The sequence below is a fragment of the Camellia sinensis genome, chromosome 1 (genome assembly GCF_055761805.1).
Source record: "Camellia sinensis isolate YWXY chromosome 1, ASM5576180v1, whole genome shotgun sequence".
Classification (NCBI taxonomy): Eukaryota; Viridiplantae; Streptophyta; class Magnoliopsida; order Ericales; family Theaceae; genus Camellia; species Camellia sinensis.
This window is the reverse complement of record NC_138961.1, coordinates 197937346-197960020: the sequence shown is the minus strand read 5'-3', so window position 1 is coordinate 197960020 and position 22675 is coordinate 197937346. Positions and strand designations below refer to the sequence as shown.

The window sequence follows — 22675 nt, the reverse complement described above, 5'->3', positions numbered from 1 at the left end:
AGCATTCAACTGGGCCCGCAAGTCTCATTACGAATTTTATTTGAATGATCTAATCTGCTTCTTTTGTAAGACTGTATGCAAATCACCAATGAAAAATCAGATTGATTCGATAATCAAATTAAATAGGTTGATCAGAATGGCGGGGAAGTATGAGGGAAGGGTCATATAGGGTTAGGGTGGCTTGGTGGGTTTTGTGATGGTGCTTGATAGCTTGTCAGGGGTGGGCAAATGTTGAGAGTCGTAAAGAGAAGAAGAAGAAAGGGGTGAAAGATGAGGGAAATGAACACTTTAAATCAATTTTCACCTCTTTAAAAATATTTTAATTAATTCCACTTTGTGTTGCAATTTAATAAATTTTCTCACTAATTTGCTATATATATATATATATATATTTTCCCTCTTATAAATGTCACCTTTCTAGAATTCCTCCTAATTTGAATTGGTTGTGACGTGTCATATTTTAACAATCCAAATGAGCACTTGGCTAGCATTTTTGCAACTTAAGAGCCTTCCTATCAACTTCAGTAAATTAATTTTTTTTGGCTAAATATCAATCTCAACAAATTTATTATATGACTAGGTATTATTTATAGTTGTTATAGTGCTTCAACAAATTCCATGGCCCTTCAATAGTTTTTTCGTTGGGCAAACTTCATTTTAACTCTTTGTCGTTTGAATTATGTGTTTACCTCTCTAATATTTAGAAATGATCACATAATCTCCATGTGATTTGTGGACTGAAGTGTATCATTAAATATTCTATCTAACTTAACAGTAAGCGTGAAACACGTGACAAATATAAGGGGGTTATATGTTTATTTTCAAACTTTAATGGGATAAAACACACATAAAATAAATCACAAGGGATTAAAGTACACTTTACCTTTAAAATAAATGACGAAAATATAGGGACATTTTAGGCTTTTTCATTAAATCGTTAATTGATTTAACGGTATACTTCAATCCACAAATCACAAAGAGTTATGTGATCATTTTTAAACAGTAAGAGGGGTAAATTGTACATAATCCAAATCACAAGGGTATAAATAATAACTAAACAATTTTCTTAATAAAATAGACGGTCTAAAATAAAATTAAAAAAAAGTGATTTTTGACTTATAATTTAGCAAAGCTTTGTTGGGCTCGATGGATGCTCTAAAATGGGTCTCGCTATACTGAAGTTTTGCTTATGTGGGTGGGTCTGGCCTTGAAAACCACACTTGAGTTGCCATATGCGGGCTCAGCCCGGTCCGGCCCTAACCATGACCATGTTCCTTCACCAATCGTTCTGTGCAAGAAAACTCTCTTTACTTTACAAAGTCACAGAGAAACGAATACTGAGAGCCTTTCTGCAAAACTGCAATTGAATCCCTCTCATTCGATTATCTTCAATCTCCAACCATGGTGCTCGAGGTCTGACTCTTTACCCTTACCTTTCTGTTCTAATTTTTCCAGCTTTTTATTATTATTATTATCTCACCGATCCCCCAATATTAAAAAAATAAATAAAAATTCAATTTTTTGTTATCAGGCGACAATGATTTGCATTGATAACTCTGAATGGATGCGAAACGGAGATTACTCTCCCACAAGATCTCAAGCTCAAGCTGACGCTGTTAACCTGATCTGTGGGGCCAAAACCCAGGTCACAAATTTTATTATTATTATTATTTTTTTTATTTCAAATTTCATTCACCTTTAGTTAGCTGTGTTTTAGGGTTTGTATCTGATGGAATTTTATGGAATGTTTGGGGGGTGCAGTCTAATCCGGAGAATACTGTGGGAGTTCTGACAATGGCGGGTAAAGGGGTTCGCGTTTTGGTCACTCCTACGAGCGATCTTGGCAAGATCTTAGCTTGCATGCACGGTTTGCTTTTTTCACTTGCCTTTGTTTTCTAAATAGTTTTGTCATGATGACAATCAATTGCAAATTTAACTGTTGTTGCGGGTTGCGTTTATTCGGTCCTCTTTGTATAATCATCTACGTATTTGTAATTTGAAAGAGTTGTAGAAAGAAACCCATTTGTAGGCTTTGGAGTTCATAAAACTGCAGATTTGATCTGTAGCATATTTAGTTTTTGTGTTCATATTTGCAAGTAGTAGATGAGATAGGAATAATTAGAAAGATGTGTGGCATGACTGGGAGTCTAGGATAGATAGAATTAGAAATGAAAATATCCATGAATCAGTAGAAATAATACTAATTGAAGATAAGTTTAAGAGAAGTTAAGAGAGAACATGCCGAGGGTGAGATGGTTTGTTTATGTACAATGAAGAGACCTATAGATGCATGCAAGTGTAAGGAAGAGTGATATATCACCATAAAATGGAAATGTTTGGAGAAGAGGAAGACCTAAATGGACATGGGATGCTCTAGCTAAAAAATGTGAATTTATTTAATTTAATCAAGCATGTAGTTTTGACAGAGCAGAATAGTGAAAAAGGATTCATGTAGCTGACGCCACTTGATTTGGACACAAGGTTTAGTTTGGTTGGTTTGATTATTGCAAGTAGTAGATGAGTTGTAAGTTATAACATGGATTATCCGTCGGTAGCTGTTGCAATTTATCATTCACTTTTTGCATACTATTGCTGATTGAGTATACAATGTGGTTTATTTAAATGTGGATGTACTGCTCCCATTGGGGTACATGGGAGCTTGGCCAATAACAATATAATCTTATGTTACAATGTTGTTGAAGTTGAATCAATATATTATTTATTTACTAGGTGATGCCCTTTGCACTAAAATTTCATTCTTTCCAAGTTCAGGTGTAGAAATCGGTGGTGATTGCAACTTGGCAGCAGGGATCCAAGTGGCACAGTTGGCTCTCAAGCATCGCCAAAACAAAAAGCAGCAACAAAGGATTATTGTACTTGCAGGGAGGTAGGTACCCCTTATCCCTCTATCATTTTTTCTGTTGAGTTTTATGATTCCTTTTTCCTCAGTAGTTCAAATGGTTTGTTTCAGTCCTGTCAAATACGACAAGAAGGTATTGGAAATAATTGGAAGGAAGTTAAAAAAGAACAGTGTGGCTCTTGATATTGTTAGTTTTGGTGAAGAAGATGATGGGAAAACAGAAAAGCTCGAGGCCCTTCTTGGTGCTGTCAACAATAATGACAGCAGTCACATTGTTCATGTTCCTCCTGGTCCAAATGCTCTAGCTGATGTTCTGATAAGGTTACTGGTCACACTCCCATCTTTGTTTGCTTGTGTTGATAACATACTCAATCAAATCCAGTATTAGTTACTTTTTTTTCTCTTTCCCCTTATGGCAGTACTCCTATCTTTACTGGGGATGGGGAAGGTGGAAGTGGTTTTGCAGCAGCAGCCGCAGCAGCTGCAGCTGGTGGCGTTTCCGGTTTTGATTTTGGTGTGGATCCAAATATGGATCCTGAACTGGCTCTTGCTCTCCGAGTTTCAATGGAAGAGGAGAGGGCGAGGCAGGAAGCAGCTGCTAAAAAGGCTGCAGAGGAAGCTGCAAAACAGGAAAAAGAAGGGGAACAGGCATCCACATCACAAGATGCAACCATGACTGAAAATGCCAGTGCTGCAGCCCCCGAAGCTGAAAATAAGACAAATGATCTAATGGTTGGTGTCATGTTTCACTTCAAACTGTCATATTCGATTTTTCATGTGATGTGATTGGTAACATGTAGTGTGCCAAACTACTTATATGCAGATAAGGCTTGATTTACATTTTATATATCTTTGAATTGTGAATGCTCCATGTAATGCATTACATACACAGACATGCTTTTGAGTTGAATAGAGATTAGAAAGTGCAAGGGGTAAGAGGAAAATAAAAACTTACATTTTATCCCCTTGATACCCTTTTCATAAATGTTTTCTTACTTATGAAAAAAAACAAAAAAAAAAACTAAACTTCTGTTGAGGCTGTAGACTGTAGTCTTGCAAAATTCCTTTCTGTGTATAAGCTATTTCAAATGAGAAACATGCATAAAAAATTGGCATCGCATGCATACCTATCTGATTACAAATCCCTGTCGCTGATAAAAAAAAAAAAAAATCCCCATCCTGATACTGAGGTCCCTAAGGTGCCCTAATAATTGGCCTCAACTTTGTCTTCAGGATTCATTAGCCAGTCACAATTGTATTCTACCTTATGAAATAACCATATATTGTAATAAGTATAAATGCCCCTCCCCCCACGAAGCTTCTTCGCTGGTGGAACATATTGCCTTTTCAAATGGAAAATGGGGCATCTCTGGATTCCATAGTTAGTCATAGATTCTTTTAGCATATAAAGGTTACTTCTCAAGTAGACATGACATGAATGTGGAGTCACGTTGATGCTGATGATGGTGGTGCTGCTGGCAATGTTGATGATCCCTTGCAACGCTACGAAGATCTTGAAAACCACCAGTTGTTTTGTTTTGCTTTTTATTTTTGACAATCTTTCATATTGATTTGCCCTCTTTGTGAATTATTATGTATATTATCTGTGATGGAACTTTCTGCTTTAGGTTGAGAGAAGGTGATTAACAGATATATGATGGGAGTGGAGGTGAAAAAGGAGTTAAAAGAGCTAGAAATTAGAAGAAAATCAAGCAAAGGCACTCCCAAGTGTCTTGGTTGAATTGAAGGATAGAGTTGAACATAGAACATTGTGTATGGTTTTGAATGCATACATGTTGGGGAGTAATCCATTCTTTTGTGTGAATGCTATTCAAGGAGGGAAAGATTTACATGAAGATGAGTGGGATAAGTACCATAGTCTAGATGGAGCAAGAATAGCTTTTTCTCTAAAATGTTCCAAGTGGCGATGAGGGTCATGGATCACTTATACATAATTTTTTGGTTTCTTTTTTCCTTGTCTTCATGCTACGACATTTACTTGGGCCCATTTGGTGGACCAATGGTTCAAGAATTTTCAAAGAATGGCATGAAGAATGTTTTGGATATAATTTAATCACAAAGTTGTTAAAATTTTTATAACCATCTTTGATCTTTTGGTTGTTGATCTCTTTTTCTTCGCATGTATGGTTCACAGCTATCAGTAGGCAGTGTTGAATATAGAAATTGAAGTATATAAAAAAAAATTATTTTTAGTATTATGTATAGAATATGTGATTGTGTCAATCACTAATTTAGTATTGTTTTCTTATTCATATCATTTCCTAAATTGTATCATAAATCTATTATATATGCATAGCTTCTACCTCATTCATGGATAAGTCAAATAATTCTTTTCATTCTTTTTGGTATCAGAGTTAGGTTAAATACCTAGTAATTTTGCTTCACCAGCGGGCGGCGGTGGCCTTCCCTTGGCTGCCCGCCGAACCTCAACCCGTTCCACTGTCATATTTTCTTTCAGTATCGCTTCGTGTGATCTCTTCCTCTATCCATTAGTTTATTTCTATCCCAAATATATCTATCATATTCTTTTTTACTCGTAATCTATTTTTTTGTGTGTTCCTGTTCCACTTTGTCTTTCCCTCTATTTTAACTTCAAATAGGTTTCTATCTTCAAATCTATTTGAGTTTGAGGGAGGGTATTATACGTATATCATAGTGAGCATGGTGATATACTATGTGAACCACCTAAGCCGCCCCCTCTGGCGCACAACCCAAGTCGCCTCCTTGGCACACCACATAAGTCACCTCCTCTGGCGCACTTTCTAATAAGTCGCCCCTTGGCGCACTCAGTCATCTGTTGTCATCATCGTTCAGCATCACGTCATAAGTTATGTGTGTGCCACGCTTTTTGGATCAACATCCAGTTCTCTACATCTGTCTGACATGACCCCTTTAAACTGTCGCGACATTGATTCCGGTTAGTGTCTACAACGGTCCGACATGACCCCTTAAACTGTCCCGACATTTATTCCGGTCAGTTTCTACAACGGTCTGGCATGATCCCTTTAAACTGTCTCGACATTGATTCCGGTCAATTTTTTCTAGGGCAGTTCAGTCCCTGTTTTTTTCCCTTTCTAAGGTGTGGTGCTAATGTATTAAGCACTTTTTGACTTTTTTTTATTTAGTGGACTACTAGATTTGTTCGGTAGAATTTATTTAGACCAACCATTAAGTTTTTTTCGGCTTCATCCCATCATCCATTGGTAAGCTGCGATTGTTGAATATCTTTACACCAGGTTGAGAGGGAGTGTTGAATATAGAAATTAGAGTATATAAAATCTTTTTATTTTTAGTATTACGTATATAATCTGTGATTGAATCAATCACTGATTTATTATTGTTTCCTTATTTATATCGTTTCCTAAATTGTATCATGAATCTATTATATATACATAGCTTCTACCTTATTCATGGGTAAGCCAAATAATTCTTTTCATTCTTTTGGCAGTACAACCAATACTCATTTAATTTACCTTGAATTGATTACAGGATGATGAGAATGCTTTGCTACAGCAGGCTCTTGCTATGTCAATGGATGACCCTGCTGCTAGCGTTGCTCTGCGAGACACAGATATGTCAGAGGCAGCTGCAGATGATCAAGACTTGGCACTTGGTAAGCACTCATGTTTGTTTGATCCTTCCATTTGTGTATGGGTGTAGAAATTTAATGTATAAAGAGAAATAAAGAATTGTATTATTGATTCATGTATTGATTAATATTGATTGATTTCTGTCTATTACAAATGGTTCCTTATATAGATGTAGGTGTAGTGGATGGTGGTAGTGGTGTAGTGGGTTAGGTTTAGTGGAGTAGGTGAGGTGGTAGTGGTGTAGTGGGTTAGGTTTAGTGGAGTAGGTGAGGTGGTAGTTGATGGTAAATTCTAACAGCCCCCCGCAAACTCAAGGAGGATAGAAACTAACCAACTTGAGTTTGAAGAGAGGAACAAAACAAGAAAATACATAAAAATAAAAAAGGATAGGAGACACTGTATGGTCGTGTCAGACCATTGGTGAAGACACTGGATGGTGGTGTCATAACGTTGTAGAGGACACTGGATGGCGGTGTCAGACCGATGTAGAAGACAGTTTATGGGGTCATGTCGGACCGTTGTAGAAGACAGTTTATGGGGTCATGTCGGACCGTTGTAGAAGACAGTTTATGGGGTCATGTCGGACCGTTGTAGAAGACAGTTTACGAAGTCTTGCTGGACCCTTGTAGAAACTAACCGGAATTAATGTCGAGACAGTTTACAGAGTCTTGTCGGACCCTTGTAGAAACTAACCGGAATCTATGTCGGGACAGTTTACAGAGTCTTGTCGGACCCATAAAGGAGCTAACCGGAATCAATGTCGGGACAGTTTACAGAGTCTTATCGGACCCATAAAGGAGCTAACCGGAATCAAAGTCGGGACAGTTTACAGAGTCTTGTCGGACCCCTTAAAAAATCGCATCCTCAAAAGGTGCGCCCAATTTTTCAAAAGGCGTGCCCTCAAAAGGCGTGCCCAATCCATAAAAAGGCGTGCCATCAAAAGGCGTGCCCAATTCATCAAAAGGTGTGCCGGACATGATGGCGAGGCACGTGGGCGCCTTGGCTTGCGTGCCCGTTTGTCGGCTGGTGGCAAGAGGCGCGCGATGCGCGTGGCTGCCTTAGCTATTTAACCAAGGTTGATGCTGAGGCTGAGGCAGAGAAAAGCTGCGAAAAACCTCTGAAAAAAACTTCGTTGTGCTGAGAGAGAGAGTCTGTAACACTCTGTTGCGAGAGATATTCTGTAACACTCTGTTGCCCAGAAAATGGCCTCGTCCTCGTCTTCCCGTGGACTGCTCACCCTCTTTCCCGACCTCAATGAGTCAACAAGAGAGAGAACTGGTGCGGTGGCCAGTGAACCTCAACCAAACACCTCTGTGTTTGCTCCGTTGAACTTTCCGATGCGGTCGGTGGAGCAAAAAATGGCGGTGCAAACTGATATTGAGGCCAATCAGTATACTCTGAAGTCATGTGTGGAAACCATGACTGCGGTCACAAACTTGTCGCACCGGCTGCAGAGCAGGACAAATGAGGTGCAACAGTTAAACTCCCAGCTGGCTCTGCTCCAACGCATGTATAAGGATGCGCGAGCAGAGATAAGTGTGCTAAAGGCAGAAAACAAGGAGCTGAAGCGGAAGGCCACCGTTATGTTCCGATTTGGAGGGCCGCCATATGCTGTAGTGGAGGAGCAGGGAGGAGGCAACTTGCTTGGTGGTCTAGGAAGCATGGAGGCTGGGCAGTCACGGGACAATCAAGAGAAAAGCAAGAAGAAGAGACCCGCAGTAGAGTAGAGAAGAAAAATCCCACTGTGGGTGCAGTTGTTTTGTTTTTTGTTTGTTTGTTTGTTTGTTTGTTTTTTTTTTTTTTTTTTTTTTTGGATGTAAAATGGTGATCGGGGTGAGTCCCGATATGAATAAAGCAAGTGTGTTTGGCAAACTCGAATGGTAGGTGTGGTAATGCAGAAAAATTAACTGGAATGAAATTTTTTTTTTTTTTTGTTTTTTTTTTTTTTGATATTGGTATCATGGAGTGGGCGGTGGTACAAAAATATTGTGTAGAAAAAGAGGGAGATGGTGGAAAATTATTGTTTAGACAGAGAGAAGGCATGTGAGGTGTAAAGTGGAGGACAAAATAAAAGAAAAAAAGGTGAGAAATGTGATGATTTATGTCCCTTCGCACAAAAACAGTACCACTAAAAGATGTTGTGGCTGCAAAGCCTGAAAAACTCAATGCATCAGTGGTTGATGGCGGAGACAATTGGAGTGTGGGACAGAGACAGCTTCTGTGCTTGGGGAGAGTCATGCTAAAACACAGCAAGATTCTGTTTATGGACGAAGCAACGGCTTCTGTCGACTCCCAGACCGATGTTGTCATTCAGAAAACCATTCGCGAGGACTTTGTGTCGTTTACAATAATCAGCATAGCTCACAGAATACCCACAGTTATGGACTGTGACAAAGTGATGGTTATGGATGCTGGATGGGCAAGGGAATATGAAGCCCCATCTCAGTTGCTCGAGAGGCCTTCGTTATTAGCCCAGCAATACTCAGATTACTATGCATTTAGAGGCCATGAGGTGTACCAAACACCATTCAAGGAGGGGAAGAAAAGAGGGTCTGAGAAGCTTGATCAGAAGCAGGTTGTCCATAGGAAGTCCATTGATGCATTTGGACAGAGGACTTCACAGTATAGAGGTGTCACAAGGCATAGATGGACCGGTAGATATGAAGCCCATCTATGGGACAACAGTTGTAAGAAAGTTGGAAGAGGCAGGAAAGTGAAGGTATGTGTACAAAATTCCAGCGGGCAGCGGAGGCAAGGTTGCCGGCCGGCTGCCCGCCGGTGAGAAAACAAAATACGGGCCTAAATCTTATGGCTCTGATACCATGTAGAAATTTAATGTATAAAGAGAAATAAAGAATTGTATTATTGATTCATGTATTGATTAATATTGATTGATTTCTGTCTATTACAAATGGTTCCTTATATAGATGTAGGTGTAGTGGATGGTGGTAGTGGTGTAGTGGGTTAGGTTTAGTGGAGTAGGTGAGGTGGTAGTGGTGTAGTGGGTTAGGTTTAGTGGAGTAGGTGAGGTGGTAGTTGATGGTAAATTCTAACAATGGGTGTATTATTTGTTGCATAAAGATCCAAACCCTTCCAATCCAAGTTATAAGCAAAGCTCTTTTCTCCTCAAATCTTCTGTTGTGTGGTTCGGTGATGCCTTTCCTGAGTGTTTTAGGTTGCATTGTTAATCTTTCAAATGTACTCATACAAGAACATGTTTCTTTCTGTGTTACCCTGAAGCTACATTGGCATATCCTTTTGAGCTTAAAGAATGAGATGTTATATCTTGTACATTTGCTTGGCATCAGCTGTATGATCTGGCACATGTGTGAAGATGGCACACACTAGATGGTAATGACTTCGCTATATTTCAGTTGTGTATGGTATAGGTTAGCTTTCCCCAAGTTTCCACTTAACCGGCACTTTTATTTATCTATTACTTGTTTATTTAAACATTCATGAGATGAACAACATAATTTCTATCAGCAGCTTGCTAATGGTTAGGGCATTTGGACACTGATTTGCCTAGTTTCAAAATCACTAATAGAGGTACTCCAGCAGCATAAAGGAGGACTTGCTTAGGTGTATTCATTAGTGAAATCATGGGACACACTTTTTCGCTTATTATTTTTATTTTTCCATTGGGAGCGCTAAAATTGTTCTGCTGCTATTTAAACTGTGCTCTTCAGAAGACCTTGTAAAAAAACATAAATCTTTTCATTTCCGAGCAGTGTGTGTTACAAAAACATTGCCCACGACTGATATTTCAAAACTCGTCAGATGCCATTAATTTTAGGGTGGTCTAAACTAATTTAGCGTCGTCTATATCAGTAATTAAATTCTCACCAATACCATGATTCTTTTGCTTTGTATTCTTTGCTTGATATGTTTCGCTTGATGTGGCACATGCAGCTCTACAGTTGTCTGTGCAGGACAGCACTGAAGATCAAGGAAGCCAGACAGATGTGAGTAAGCTGTTGGCGGATCAGTCATTTGTGTCGTCAATCCTTGCTTCGGTATGTATACTATACGGAAATTTTTATGTGATTGTTTCCTTCCCTTCTCTCACACCACCAAGAAGAATAGAGTGATGATATACAAACAGAAAATTCATACAGAATTTTCGTACATAATGATTTGGCTTAATGTCGACCTTTCACTTTAAAACAAAACACCCATAAAGATAAGTTATATTTACAACAATACCACTGCCACTGCCACATCATTCTTGTAGTGTATTTTGTGTGAATTTTATGTATGGATAAAGTTTTCCAAGAGAATAAAATAAAAAGAAAAGAAAAAAAAAAAACTGACCTGTTCTGTAATTTCTTTTCATAATGGATTGTTGGTTTCACAGCTTCCAGGAGTTGATCCAAATGATCCTTCGGTCAAAGATTTGCTTGCATCCATGCAAAATCAGTCTGAGGTTAGTGCAATATATCATAGGTTTATAGTGAATACATATGTTCATTTAAGTCCATGCATATTACCTCTGATTTGATTCGCTCGACCGTTCTTCCTTCTGTAGCTTGGTGGCTCCTTCCTTGTTTTGAACACAATAGAGTGTGCATGTGTGTACACCCTTCTCTCTCTCTCTCTCTCAGGGTGGGAGTGGGTGTGGGGGTGAGTTGTGAAATTATTTACTGTTGATTCTATATATTCGCCTTGTTTTCTCAGTAACAACTTCTCTATAGCATGCTGTTGTCATAGTAAAATTAAGCCCTTTCCTTTCTTTCACCGTTTTTTTTTGATTACTTCTCTATGGTTGCTTTATGTCAATTTTCTGATGACTAGGGCGCCATATTTCTAGACTGGCACTTGACTTTTCTTTTGTTGTTGCTATTGTAAGGAGATGCCTTTTGGTTGAAACTTCCATAGTCAAGTATTCTTCTCCTTCCAAATTACTTATTTATTTGTAGACTTTTAAGTTGCTCCAAGCTTTAGAAGGTTAGGGGGAAAAAATGATGTAAGGAAACTTGTTTTGTGAAATCTGAAAGTTCATGAATCATGTTTTCTCATGGGCACCTTCGTAGGCTTAATTTTTAATTTAAATTTAAGAAAAAATTCCTGGTCAAATATGATTGAATTGTTTAGGGTGCTCTTTTTTGTATGCATTATGTGTTCATGGGTGGGTTCAAAAAAAAAATTAAAAAAATGTGTTCATGGGCGGGCTGCTCCCGTAGGCTGCTGCTTTTTTACTTTTTTGTTTTTTTTTTTTGGGTTGCTCCCCCTGAAAGTAGCTTGCCATGTTGAACTGAGGTCATGCTTGTGAGAAACTTGGAGGTTGTGAATGCTCTCTCTCTCTCTTCTTTATTGTAATCTGGCTTAATTTTGGAGAAATATTGTAGAAATCCAGCATTTCATTTGTGATTATGTACATGTTTCCCATGGGGTTTGTCTTTAATCGATTTTACATGGAATAGCTGTTTTATTATGTAAAATTAACCACCACATCTATTCTGTGAACTCCAGTGGTTTCATTGTGTTGATTGTTTCTGTGACTGCAGCAGAAGGATGAAGATAAGGCACCAAATGAAGAGGACAAGAAATGATGCCCATGCCCAGTGCTGATTTCGAATGCATAATTTCTGAACCTTCAAGTTAGTGATCCAAGAATCCTTTCAATTTGACACAAAAATTGTTAACAAACCTCTTAATTCTCCTATTATTGGAGATTTAACTAATTTCTTCAATCCAACTTTTGACTCACAGGTCAGGTTGTTCTGCTACTGATGTGAACGGTGCACAAGAAGGGTTAATGTTAGTCTACACAGTACTATGGAACAAACTATCGTTTTTTACATGGGAGGGGCATTGTTAGATGTTGCTTTCCTTTTTTTCTTTTTAATTGTTTCAGTACAGAGCTCTTGCTTTTAATGTGATTTTGCATTTCTGTTCATTGGTATCTTAATTGCTTCAATTGCACTGATCAAATATTATTAATGGTGCGCTTTAGCTGCGTTTTACTGTGTGGGCTTATCTATATGAAAATTTCATTTTAGTTGAGAAATTTTACAGCTTTTGTCATTTACTGTGAATGAACAACCCTCCATTGAGAGAGAGAGAGAGAGAGATGAGTGAACTTGGATTGGATTATTCTAGTTGTCGGTGACGGGTGGTTAGATTTATAGATCATTAATGTGCAGAACTGCCCCCTAACTTTCCAGTACCGGAATTGAAAGTAGAACATCGACGTGAGTGAATTAACTTCTGCGACATTTCAGATGGGTCACCATTGTTAATTCAATACAGGGAGGGTGAATTATGGGCTGTGCTGTGGTTTTCTGTCTCAAAAAAAGGACAAAAATAAATGTTATTTTGTTGTTCCATTAAACCAATATAATGGTGACAATTTAAAATGTGATCGTTGTAAAATTGATAATAGAAGATCTAGTGTCTTAGACTGTATGATGGATTGGCGAAGATGTGTCAATGGGTTTAATAAACTTTTGAAATCTTATCTATTAACTATTGGGTTCTTTTCATTCTTAGCCATTCAATTCAGAGTTAATATGAATAAAAAAAAATAATCTAATTTAAAATAATAAAAGAAGGATTTGTTGATTCAATCTATAAAGAATTTTGATCTACAATTTTTCTTTGTACTCCTATCTATGATTTATATTTTCAAGAATGTTATTCACTCTGTTTGGTTTTTATTTTCAAAATTTATTTTTTAGAAAATTTTATTTTTTTCATTTTTCATAATTTTTTGTTTTCACCAAATTTTTATAATTTTTAAACACAAATAATATAAATACACTTAAAAAGTATAATATTTGTGGAAAAAAAAATCTTTAAAAAATTCATTAAATACTAAAAATATTAAAAAAATAAAATTTAGTATTTTTTTTTTGTGTATTTATTAATTTTTTAAAATATTTTTTTACAAATATTTTACTATTTAGATATATCTAAATAAGGTGCATTTAGAAAAGTAAAATTGTTTAAAATTTTAAAAATGTTCACCAAAAATCAAAAAACACGAAAAATAAAAATAAAAAAACTTAATTTCTAAAAAACTGAAACCAAACACACTTATTATCGTTTTACTCTGATATGAAATTTCACATAAAATTTTAATTTATATATATATATTTTTTATTTTTTTAAATATTTTTCCTTGAGCGTATCATTATTGAAAATTCATTAGGTTCGTCCTAAAAAAAAAAAATTCATTAGGTAGGTTAGGTCCCACTCTTTCATCATGGATTAGTCTCATTCAATGGTATTTGTTTTTTCGATGGGTTCATTCAATGGTGGGTTGGTCCAAGGCCATTTTTTTATATATAAAATACATTCATTATACTATGTACCATAATTATCGTATAGCCTTTGGAAGCTTGCATAATTTTTTTTAAAAATTATATTTTTGTACTATAATACTCAATATTTGTCTGCCAATACTAGTGATGTAGACAATTATAAGTTGCTTATTGATTTATAATAATTTTTTTAAAAATTTAATTTAAAAAATTTACTTTGAGTTGTAAAATATTAAAAATGCTAAGGAATTTTTTCTTTTTATTTTATTTTGTGTACTTTCCGAGTGACCAAACTGGAATTATTTGGGATGATCTAAATAAGCGTATTTTTTGACTTTTTATGAAATATGGATTGAGTATAGGTTAAGTTTGAAGTGATGTGATAGAAAAGTGCTGTGACTTAAATAGGATAATGACTTTTTAACTTTTTGACTTTTGTAAGTTATGACAAACAAGACAAAGCTCTGCGCTTTTTGGAAAGATTAATTAAGGGGCATTTATACATCAGTATTAATTTATGAACTAATATTTTATTATTAAATTTTTTTAAACTTTTAAGTCTCATTAAATTTTTAATAGTCAGAATTTTCTTTCAAACAATAATTATTCATCATTATGATTATCTATAAAGAAATATGATGATTTAATATTTATTTTGATTTTCAAAACTTTAAAACATTAATTTTCAAATTGAACAAACTACAAAATAATTATGTGCAAAAAAAATAATAATAATGTTTTCTTATAAAAAAAATTGAATTATTTTTTTGTGCAAAATTGAAAATTTTGTGTCTGTAAAGAAGCATGATGATGGAACATTGATGTGCAAAACTGAAAAAATAAAAAAAAAAAACTTTAAAAATAAAAAAACTTAGAATGTTCTCAATTTTAAAATTGAAAAAAAACTGATAATGTTGTCGGTTTTATTGGATGGTTGAATCAAACCAATAAGTAAAAGAGCAAAAATATTTAATCTCATGCTTTGTTTTTTTTTTATCAGTTAGTGGAACAATTATCTGGAACATTACTATGCAAAATTGATAATATTCTTAATTTTAAAAATTGAGAAAAATTAATAATATTCTCAATTTTATTAAATAGGACTTATTAATTTAAAAAATCTTAAATAGGATCTAAGCTACCATAACATTTATAAATTGAACTTTTAAGTAATTAACTTATTAATTAATTACCTAATAATGTGATGACTACAATTAATTAACTCATGATGACCAAAACCATTGATAAAAGTGTGAAGCTGTTTTTTATTAAAAGAAGAAAAAAAATAGCATACATTAGAGCTTGCACTTTGCTTTCTCAATTTGTCATCTAAGAAGTTCATGTAGTTTTTCTCCTGTTTCAATTTATTCTTTATAATTTTAATTGTATAAATTTCATTATTAAGTTTTTCATGTGTTATAGGCCAATTGATAAATAACAATTTGAAAATTGAATTAAAATAAAGGGATAAAATAATTTATTATTTATCTTGTGGGGGTAGATTGGCAAAAAAAAAAAAAAATCGACTCGAAGTAGACTGTAATGAAATGGGCAAGTGACAACACCCAAAATAATACTTGATCTATGACATACTTCAATTTTGGATGAGCACATCATATAAGCTCATCAAAGCAAAAAAATTAATCTCCTCAATCAGTTATACGATACAATAAAATAAATGAAACGAAATCGGCCAAAAATGACTACATTACTGATAAGACTAATTGACGTGATCGATAATAATATTATGACGTCGTGTAGTAAGATCACAACGTTGAAATAACAATTAAATTGTGAAATTTGAAGATATCATATATGAAAATAAAATCTAATAAAGACACATGAAGATATAAGAGGAATTGAGAGTGTGGCCAAGGTACCAAACAATGAATCCAAAAAAGAATTTTTTTGACATAATTTAGAAAAAGAAATTTTATTAAAGAAAAAAAATTTATTTAAAAAATCTGAACTTGTTCCCAAACCCCCTCAATAGACACAAAAGATAAATTACAAGCCATTTGTATACCAAACAAAGCAACAATTATGAAAAATTTAGCATAAAAATTTGTGCTCATTGAACAAAATTGGATATTCTTAGAATTTTTGTACCAAGTTATTATGACTAAAGCTGAAATGAATTGAACCGAGCCGAAGTCAACTTTTGACTGTATGATGGATTGGCGAAGATGTATCAATGGGTTTAATAAACTTTTGAAATCTTATCTATTAATTATTGGGTTCTTTTCATTCTTAGCCATTCAATTCAAAATTAATATGAATATAAAAAATAATCTAATTTAAAATAAATAAAAGATGGATTTGTTGATTCAATCTATAAAGAATTTTGATCTAGAATTTTTCTTTTGACTCCTATCTCTTATTTATATTTTCAAGAATGTTATTCACTCTATTCTGTTTTTATTTTCAGAATTTATTTTTTAGAAAATTTTATTTTTTCATTTTTCGTATTTTTTGTTTTCGCCAATTTTATAAAATATTTTAAGCAATTTTTTGAATTTTTAGACACACCTAATATAAATACACTTAAAAAGTATAATATTTGTGAAAAAAATCTTTAAAAAATTCATTAAATACTAAAAATATAAAAGAAAATATGAAAATTTAGTATATTTTTCGTATTTTTTTGTAAATATTTTACTATTTAGATACATCTAAGTAAAGTGCATCTAAAAAAGTAAAATTACTTAAAATTTTAAAAATATTTACCAAAACAAAAAAACACGAAAAATAAAAAAATTTAATTTTTAAAAAATTGAAACCAAACGCACTTATTATCATTTTATTCTGATATGAAATTTCACATAAAATTTTAATTTGTACATATATATATATATATATTTTATTTTTTTAAATATTTTTCCATGAATGTATCATTACTGAATATTCATTAGGTTCGTCCTCACGAAAAAAAAAAAAAAAAAAAATTCATTAGGTAGGTTAGGTCCCACTCTTTCATCATGGTTTAGTCTCATTCAATGGTAATTTTTTTTTAGATGGGTTCATTCAATGGTGGGTTGGTCCAAGGCCTTTTTTTTATATATAAAATACATTCATTATACTACCATAATTGTCGTATAGTCTTTGGAAGCTTGCATAATTTTTTAAAAAAAATTATATTTTTGTAGTATAATAGTCAATATTTGTCTGCCAATACTAGTGATGTAGACAATTATAAATTGTTTATTGATTTATAATAACTTTTTTTAAAATTTAATTTAAAAAATTTACTTTGAGTTGTAAAATATTAAAAATGCTAAGAAATTTTTTCTTTTTATTTTATTTTGTGTACTTTCCGAGTGGCACTTTCTGAAATGATTAATTAAGAGGCATTTATATATCAGTATTAATTTATGAATTTATACTATTTGATTATTAAAATTTTTTAGACTTTCAAGTCTAATTAAATTTTTAATAGTCAAAATCATTCTTCAAACAATAATTATTCATCATTTATGATTATCTATAAAGAAACATGATGATTTGATATTTATTTTAATTTTCAAAACTTTAAAACATTAATTTTCAAATTGAACAAACTACAAAATAATTTTGTGCAAAAAATAATAATAATAATAATTTTGTTTTTTGAAAAAATTGAATTATTTTTTTGTACAAAATTGAAAATTTTGTGTCTATAAAGAAGCATGATGATGGAACATTGATGTGCAAAATTGAAAAAAAAAAACTTTAAAAATAAAAGAACTTATAATGTTCTCAATTTTAAAATTGAATTGTCGGTTTTATTGGATGGTTGAATCAAACCAATAAGTAGAAGAGCAAAAATATTTAATCTCATGCTTTATTTTTTTCTATCAGTTAGTGAAACAATTATCTGAAACAAAACTATGCAAAATTGATAATATTCTTAATTTTAAAAATTGAGAAAAACTAATAATATTCTCAATTTTATTAAATAAGATTATTAGTTTAAAAAAATCTTAAATAGAATCCAAGCAACCATAACATTTATAAATTGAACTTTTAAATAATTAACTCATTAATTAATTACCTAATAATGTGATGACTACAATTAATTAACTCATGATGACCCAAACCATTGATAAAAGTGTGAAGCTGTTTTTTTATTTATTAATATAAGAACTTAATTAAAAGAAGAAAAAAAATAGCATACATTAGAGCTTGCACTTTGCTTTCTCAATTTGTCATCTAAGAAGTTCATGTAGTTTTTCTCTTGTATCAATTTATTCTTTATAATTTTAGTTGTATAAATTTCATTATTAAGTTTTTCATGTGTTATAGGCCAATTGATAAATAACAATTTGAAAATTGAATTAAAATAAAGGGATAAAATAATTTATTTATCTTGTGGGGTAGATTGGCCAAAAAAAAACGACTAGAACTCGACTGTAATGAAATGGGCCAAGTGAGAAAACCCAAAATAATACTTAACCTATGACATACTTCAATTTTGGATGAGCGCATCATATAAGTTCATCAAAGTAGAAAAATTAATCTCCTCAGTCAGTTATACGATACAATAAAATAAATGACACGAAATCGGTCAAAAATGACTACATTACTGATGAGACTAATTGTTGTGATCGATAATAATATTATGACGTCGTGTAATAAGATCACAACGTTAAAATAGTGATCAAACTGTGAAATTTGAAGATATCATATAAGAAAATAAAATCTAAAGACACATGAAGATATAAAAGGAATTGAGAGTGTGGCCAAGGTACCAAACAATGGATCCAAAAAAGAATTTTTTTGACATAATTTAGAAAAAGGAAATTTATTAAAGAAATTTTTTTTTATTTAAAAAATCTGACCTTGTTCCCAAACCCCCTCAATAGACACAGATAAATTACAAGCCATTTGTATACCAAACAAAGCAACAATTATGAAAATTTTAGCATAAAAATTTGTGTTCATTGAACATAATTGGATATTCTTAGAATTTTTGTACCAAGTTATTATGACTAGGGTGGCAAACGAAACGAAGTGAGCCGAGCTGAGCTGAGCTGAACTGAATTTTGTTGAGTTTGAACTTGGCTCATTTACTTATCAAACTCGTTTTATTGAGCTCAAGCTTAACTCGATAAGGAATTGGACTTGGGGTCATGCTCAGCTCGGCTCGTTGATATTAATGAAACTCAAACTCAAGCCCGGCTCGATAATTTTTTTAATATTATTTAAATAAAAAAATATTATTTATATTGTGCCCATTTGACAACATGGTAAAAAGCTGCGTTTGCTACTTGGTTCCAAAAAAATTACATTGATTTTTTTAGCAAAAAGTCATTTGGCAAGATGAAAAAAAAGCTATATATAAAATTACAATTATACCCTTTATATTATTTAGGGTTATATATGAGTTAAAATATAAATTTTCTAAATTGGGTGGGGTAGTTTGGTCATTTTATTATGATGTGACATCACAAATAAATATTAACCAAAAAATTCAAAGGCAGCTTTTTACTAACTTCCCAAATTACTTTCAAAAAAGCCAAAAAGCTTGGTAAAAAGCTAAGAGTCAGTTTTTTATCATCTTTCCAAAACACCCCACTATTTAATATATAAATAATGTATTTATACTATTAGTTATAAATATTTATATTTTATTTAATATATAAATAATATATTTATTATATAATTTAAATAAAGATAAATGAGCCGATCTTGACAAGCCGTGACTCGTTTACAAAATGAGCATAATATTCAAACTCGAGTTCGGCTCGTATACTAAACGAGTCGAGCTGAGCTCTTAACGAGCCGAGTCGAACTTATTCATGAACAGTTCGATTCATTTGCAACCCTAATTATGATCACTTAAAGCTTTGATATGGTCCCAACATCACATGAGTGGATGGATAAATGCCAAACGATACATTAATTAGTATATTATGGTATTATTATTTTAAAATTATATTTCTATTCATTATATAAATATAAAATTTTAATATTTTTAAAATTATGTCATATTATCCGTTAATATATTAATTAACATATTAATTAGTATATATGACATTATTCAATGCCAAAACAAACCAGCCACAATAGTATTACATATACCAATTATTATAATAATTAATTGTGTTATTACATGCTACAGTATAATATTATAATTTCAAAATTATAATATAAATTATGAAGAATCAAAAGCTTTATTCAGCCAGAAACGGTGCGTTTTCTTTAAAAATTAAATTTACATATTCAGACAATCTTTTCCACTGAAACACGTCACCAGTGGTCCTTTTTTCGGGCCATTTCCATAAATAAGCTAAAATAGTACAGGAATTCTCAAACTAAGCCTAGTTTTGAAAGAATTCTCAGAATAAGTTAACTCGCGATTCACAATCGCGAGTTCAACAAATTTTTTCTCATTTCGCGTGAAAGTTGGTAAATCTTAAATTCGTGGTTACGAAAAGCGATTTTAATTAAGAAATCGCGGTTACAAAACGCGATTTTATCTAAAAAATTTTTTCTTTTAAACTTGTGGTTCTAAACCACGATTTTATAAAAAAAAAAAAAATTCTTGAACTCGCTATTTCGATCCACGCTTTTTGACCAAAATCTTTTCTTCTGAATTCGTGGTTGTGAACCACGAGTTCATTCATAACACAAACCACACCACACCACACACTCACAGGCACACCATACACTCTCTCTCCCTCTCTGACACGAATCCGGATCCTCGGCCGCCCTACCCGGCGGCCCTACCCGGCAGCCCCCCAAAACGACGTCGTTTTGGGGTTTTTTTTTTTTTTTTTTTTTTCTTTTCTTCTTCTTCGTTCTGGTTTTTCTCTTTCTTCTTCCTTCGTCGCCGTCGCAGGTCGTCGCAGGGGAGGGGTGGGTCGCCGTCGCAGGTCTTCCGATCGTCGCCTCCGCCTCGCCTCGCCTCCGCCGTCGCAGGTCATCCAGCCGTCCGATCGTCGCCTCGCCTCCTCCTCCGGCCCGCCTCCTCCTCCTCCTCCTCCTCCCCCGGTGATAATGGCCCCCTCCAGTCCGGCCCACCGGCGGCTCCCCTCCCCTCCCCTCCCCTCTCCCTCTCTCTCTTCTTCCCCTCCCCTCCCACCTCTGGTTCGTTCGAACGAACGAGGAAGAAGAAAGGAAAAAAAAAAAAAAAAAAAAAATCAAAAAACCCCCAAAACGACGTCGTTTTGGGGGGCTGCTGGGACGGCCGCCGACAACGGCGGCCGAGAATCCGGACTCCTCTGACACATCACTCACACACACATCACACTTACATCAAAATAAAAATAAATAAAATTTAAGAATTAAATAAATATAAATAAATAAATATATTATTGGAAAAATATATTATTTTTTTTCAAATAAATTTTTTTCAATTGTTTTTTTAATTAATTTTTTTTCTAATTTAATTTAAATGGAAAAAAATTTAATTGGAAAAAAATATTATGGGGAAAATATATTATTGGAAAAAAATTTAATTGGGAAAATATATTATTGAAAAAAAAATTAATTGGAAAAATATATTATTGGAAAAAAATTTAATTGGAAAAATATATTATGGGGAAAATATATTATTGGAAAAAAATTTAATTGGGAAAATATATTATTGGAAAAAAATTTAATTGGAAAAAAATATAATTGGAAAAATATTTTATGGGGAAAATATATTATTGGAAAAAAATTTAATTGGGAAAATATATTATTGGAAAAAAATTTAATTGAAAAAAATTATTTATTTATATTTATTTAATTCTTAAAATTTATTTATTTTTATTTTGATGTAAATATAAATAAATAAATTTTTTGAAAAAAATTTAATTCTTAATTTTTTTTCCAATAATATATTTTCCAATTAAATTTTTTCCCAATTAATTTTTTTTCCAATAATATATTTTCCCAATTAAATTTTTTTCCAATAATATATTTTCCCCATAATATATTTTTCCAATTAAATTTTTTTCCAATAATATATTTTCCAATTAATTTTTTTTCCAATAATATATTTTCCAATTAAATTTTTTTCCAATAATATATTTTTTCAATTAAATTTTTTTCCAATAATATATTTTCTCAATTAAATTTTTTTCCAATAATATATTTTCCCCATAATATATTTTTCCAATTATATTTTTTTCCAATTAATTTTTTTTCCAATTAATTTTTTTTCCAATAATATATTTTCCCCATAATATATTTTTCCAATTAAATTTTTTTCCAATTAATTTTTTTTCCAATAATATATTTTTCCAATTAAATTTTTTTCCAATTAATTTTTTTTTCAATAATATATTTTCCCAATTAAATTTTTTTCCAATAATATATTTTCCCCATAATATATTTTTCCAATTATAATTTTTTCCAATAATATAATTAAATTTTTTTCCAATTAAATTAAATTAGAAAAAAATTTAATTGGAAAAAAAATTAATTAAAAAAACAATTGAAAAAAAATTATTTGAAAAAAAATAATAGATTTTTCCAATAATATATTTATTTATTTATATTTATTTAATTCTTAAAATTTATTTATTTTTATTTTGATGTAAGTGTGATGTGTGTGTGAGTGATGTGTGAGAGAGGGAGAGAGAGTGTATGGTGTGCCTGCGAGTGTGTGGTGTGGTGTGGTTTGTGTTATGAATGAACTCGTGGTTCACAACCACGAGTGCAGAAGAAAAGATTTTGGTCAAAAAGCGTGGATCGAAATAGCGAGTTTAAGAATTTTTTTTTTTTTTAAAATCGTGGTTCTTAAAAGAAAATTTTTTTTAGATAAAATCGCGTTTTGTAACCGCGATTTCTTAATCAAAATTGCTTTTCGTAACCACGAATTTAAGATTTACCAACTTTCACGCGAAATGGGAAAAAATTTGTTGAACTAGCGATTGTGAACCGCGAGTTAGTTTATTCTGGGAATTCTTTCAAAACTAGGCTTAGTTTGAAAATTGCTGTACTATTTTAGCTTATTTATGAAAATGGCCCCC

At 32.6% G+C, this 22675-nt stretch overlaps 1 protein-coding gene across 4 annotated transcripts; it reads left to right on the top strand.

Annotated features, from left to right (window-relative positions):
• The first annotated feature begins 1148 nt into the window (after nucleotides 1-1148).
• Nucleotides 1149-12481, top strand: LOC114285261 (26S proteasome non-ATPase regulatory subunit 4 homolog). Of its 4 annotated transcripts, XM_028228299.2 has the most exons (12): nucleotides 1189-1413; nucleotides 1532-1645; nucleotides 1762-1867; nucleotides 2773-2887; nucleotides 2972-3181; nucleotides 3280-3592; nucleotides 6371-6494; nucleotides 10384-10487; nucleotides 10829-10897; nucleotides 11000-11094; nucleotides 11979-12071; nucleotides 12184-12481. In XM_028228299.2, exons 1-11 carry the CDS (start codon nucleotides 1402-1404, stop codon nucleotides 12040-12042), a joined length of 1326 nt encoding a protein of 441 aa, XP_028084100.1. In that variant the 5' UTR covers nucleotides 1189-1401; the 3' UTR covers nucleotides 12043-12071; nucleotides 12184-12481. The 4 variants fall into 4 exon arrangements, with proteins under 4 accessions (XP_028084101.1, XP_028084102.1, XP_028084100.1 ...); XM_028228300.2 differs by lacking the exon at nucleotides 11000-11094 and having other exon boundaries at nucleotides 1149-1413; XM_028228301.2 differs by lacking the exon at nucleotides 11000-11094 and having other exon boundaries at nucleotides 1186-1413; nucleotides 11982-12071.
• The last annotated feature ends 10194 nt before the right edge of the window (nucleotides 12482-22675 follow it).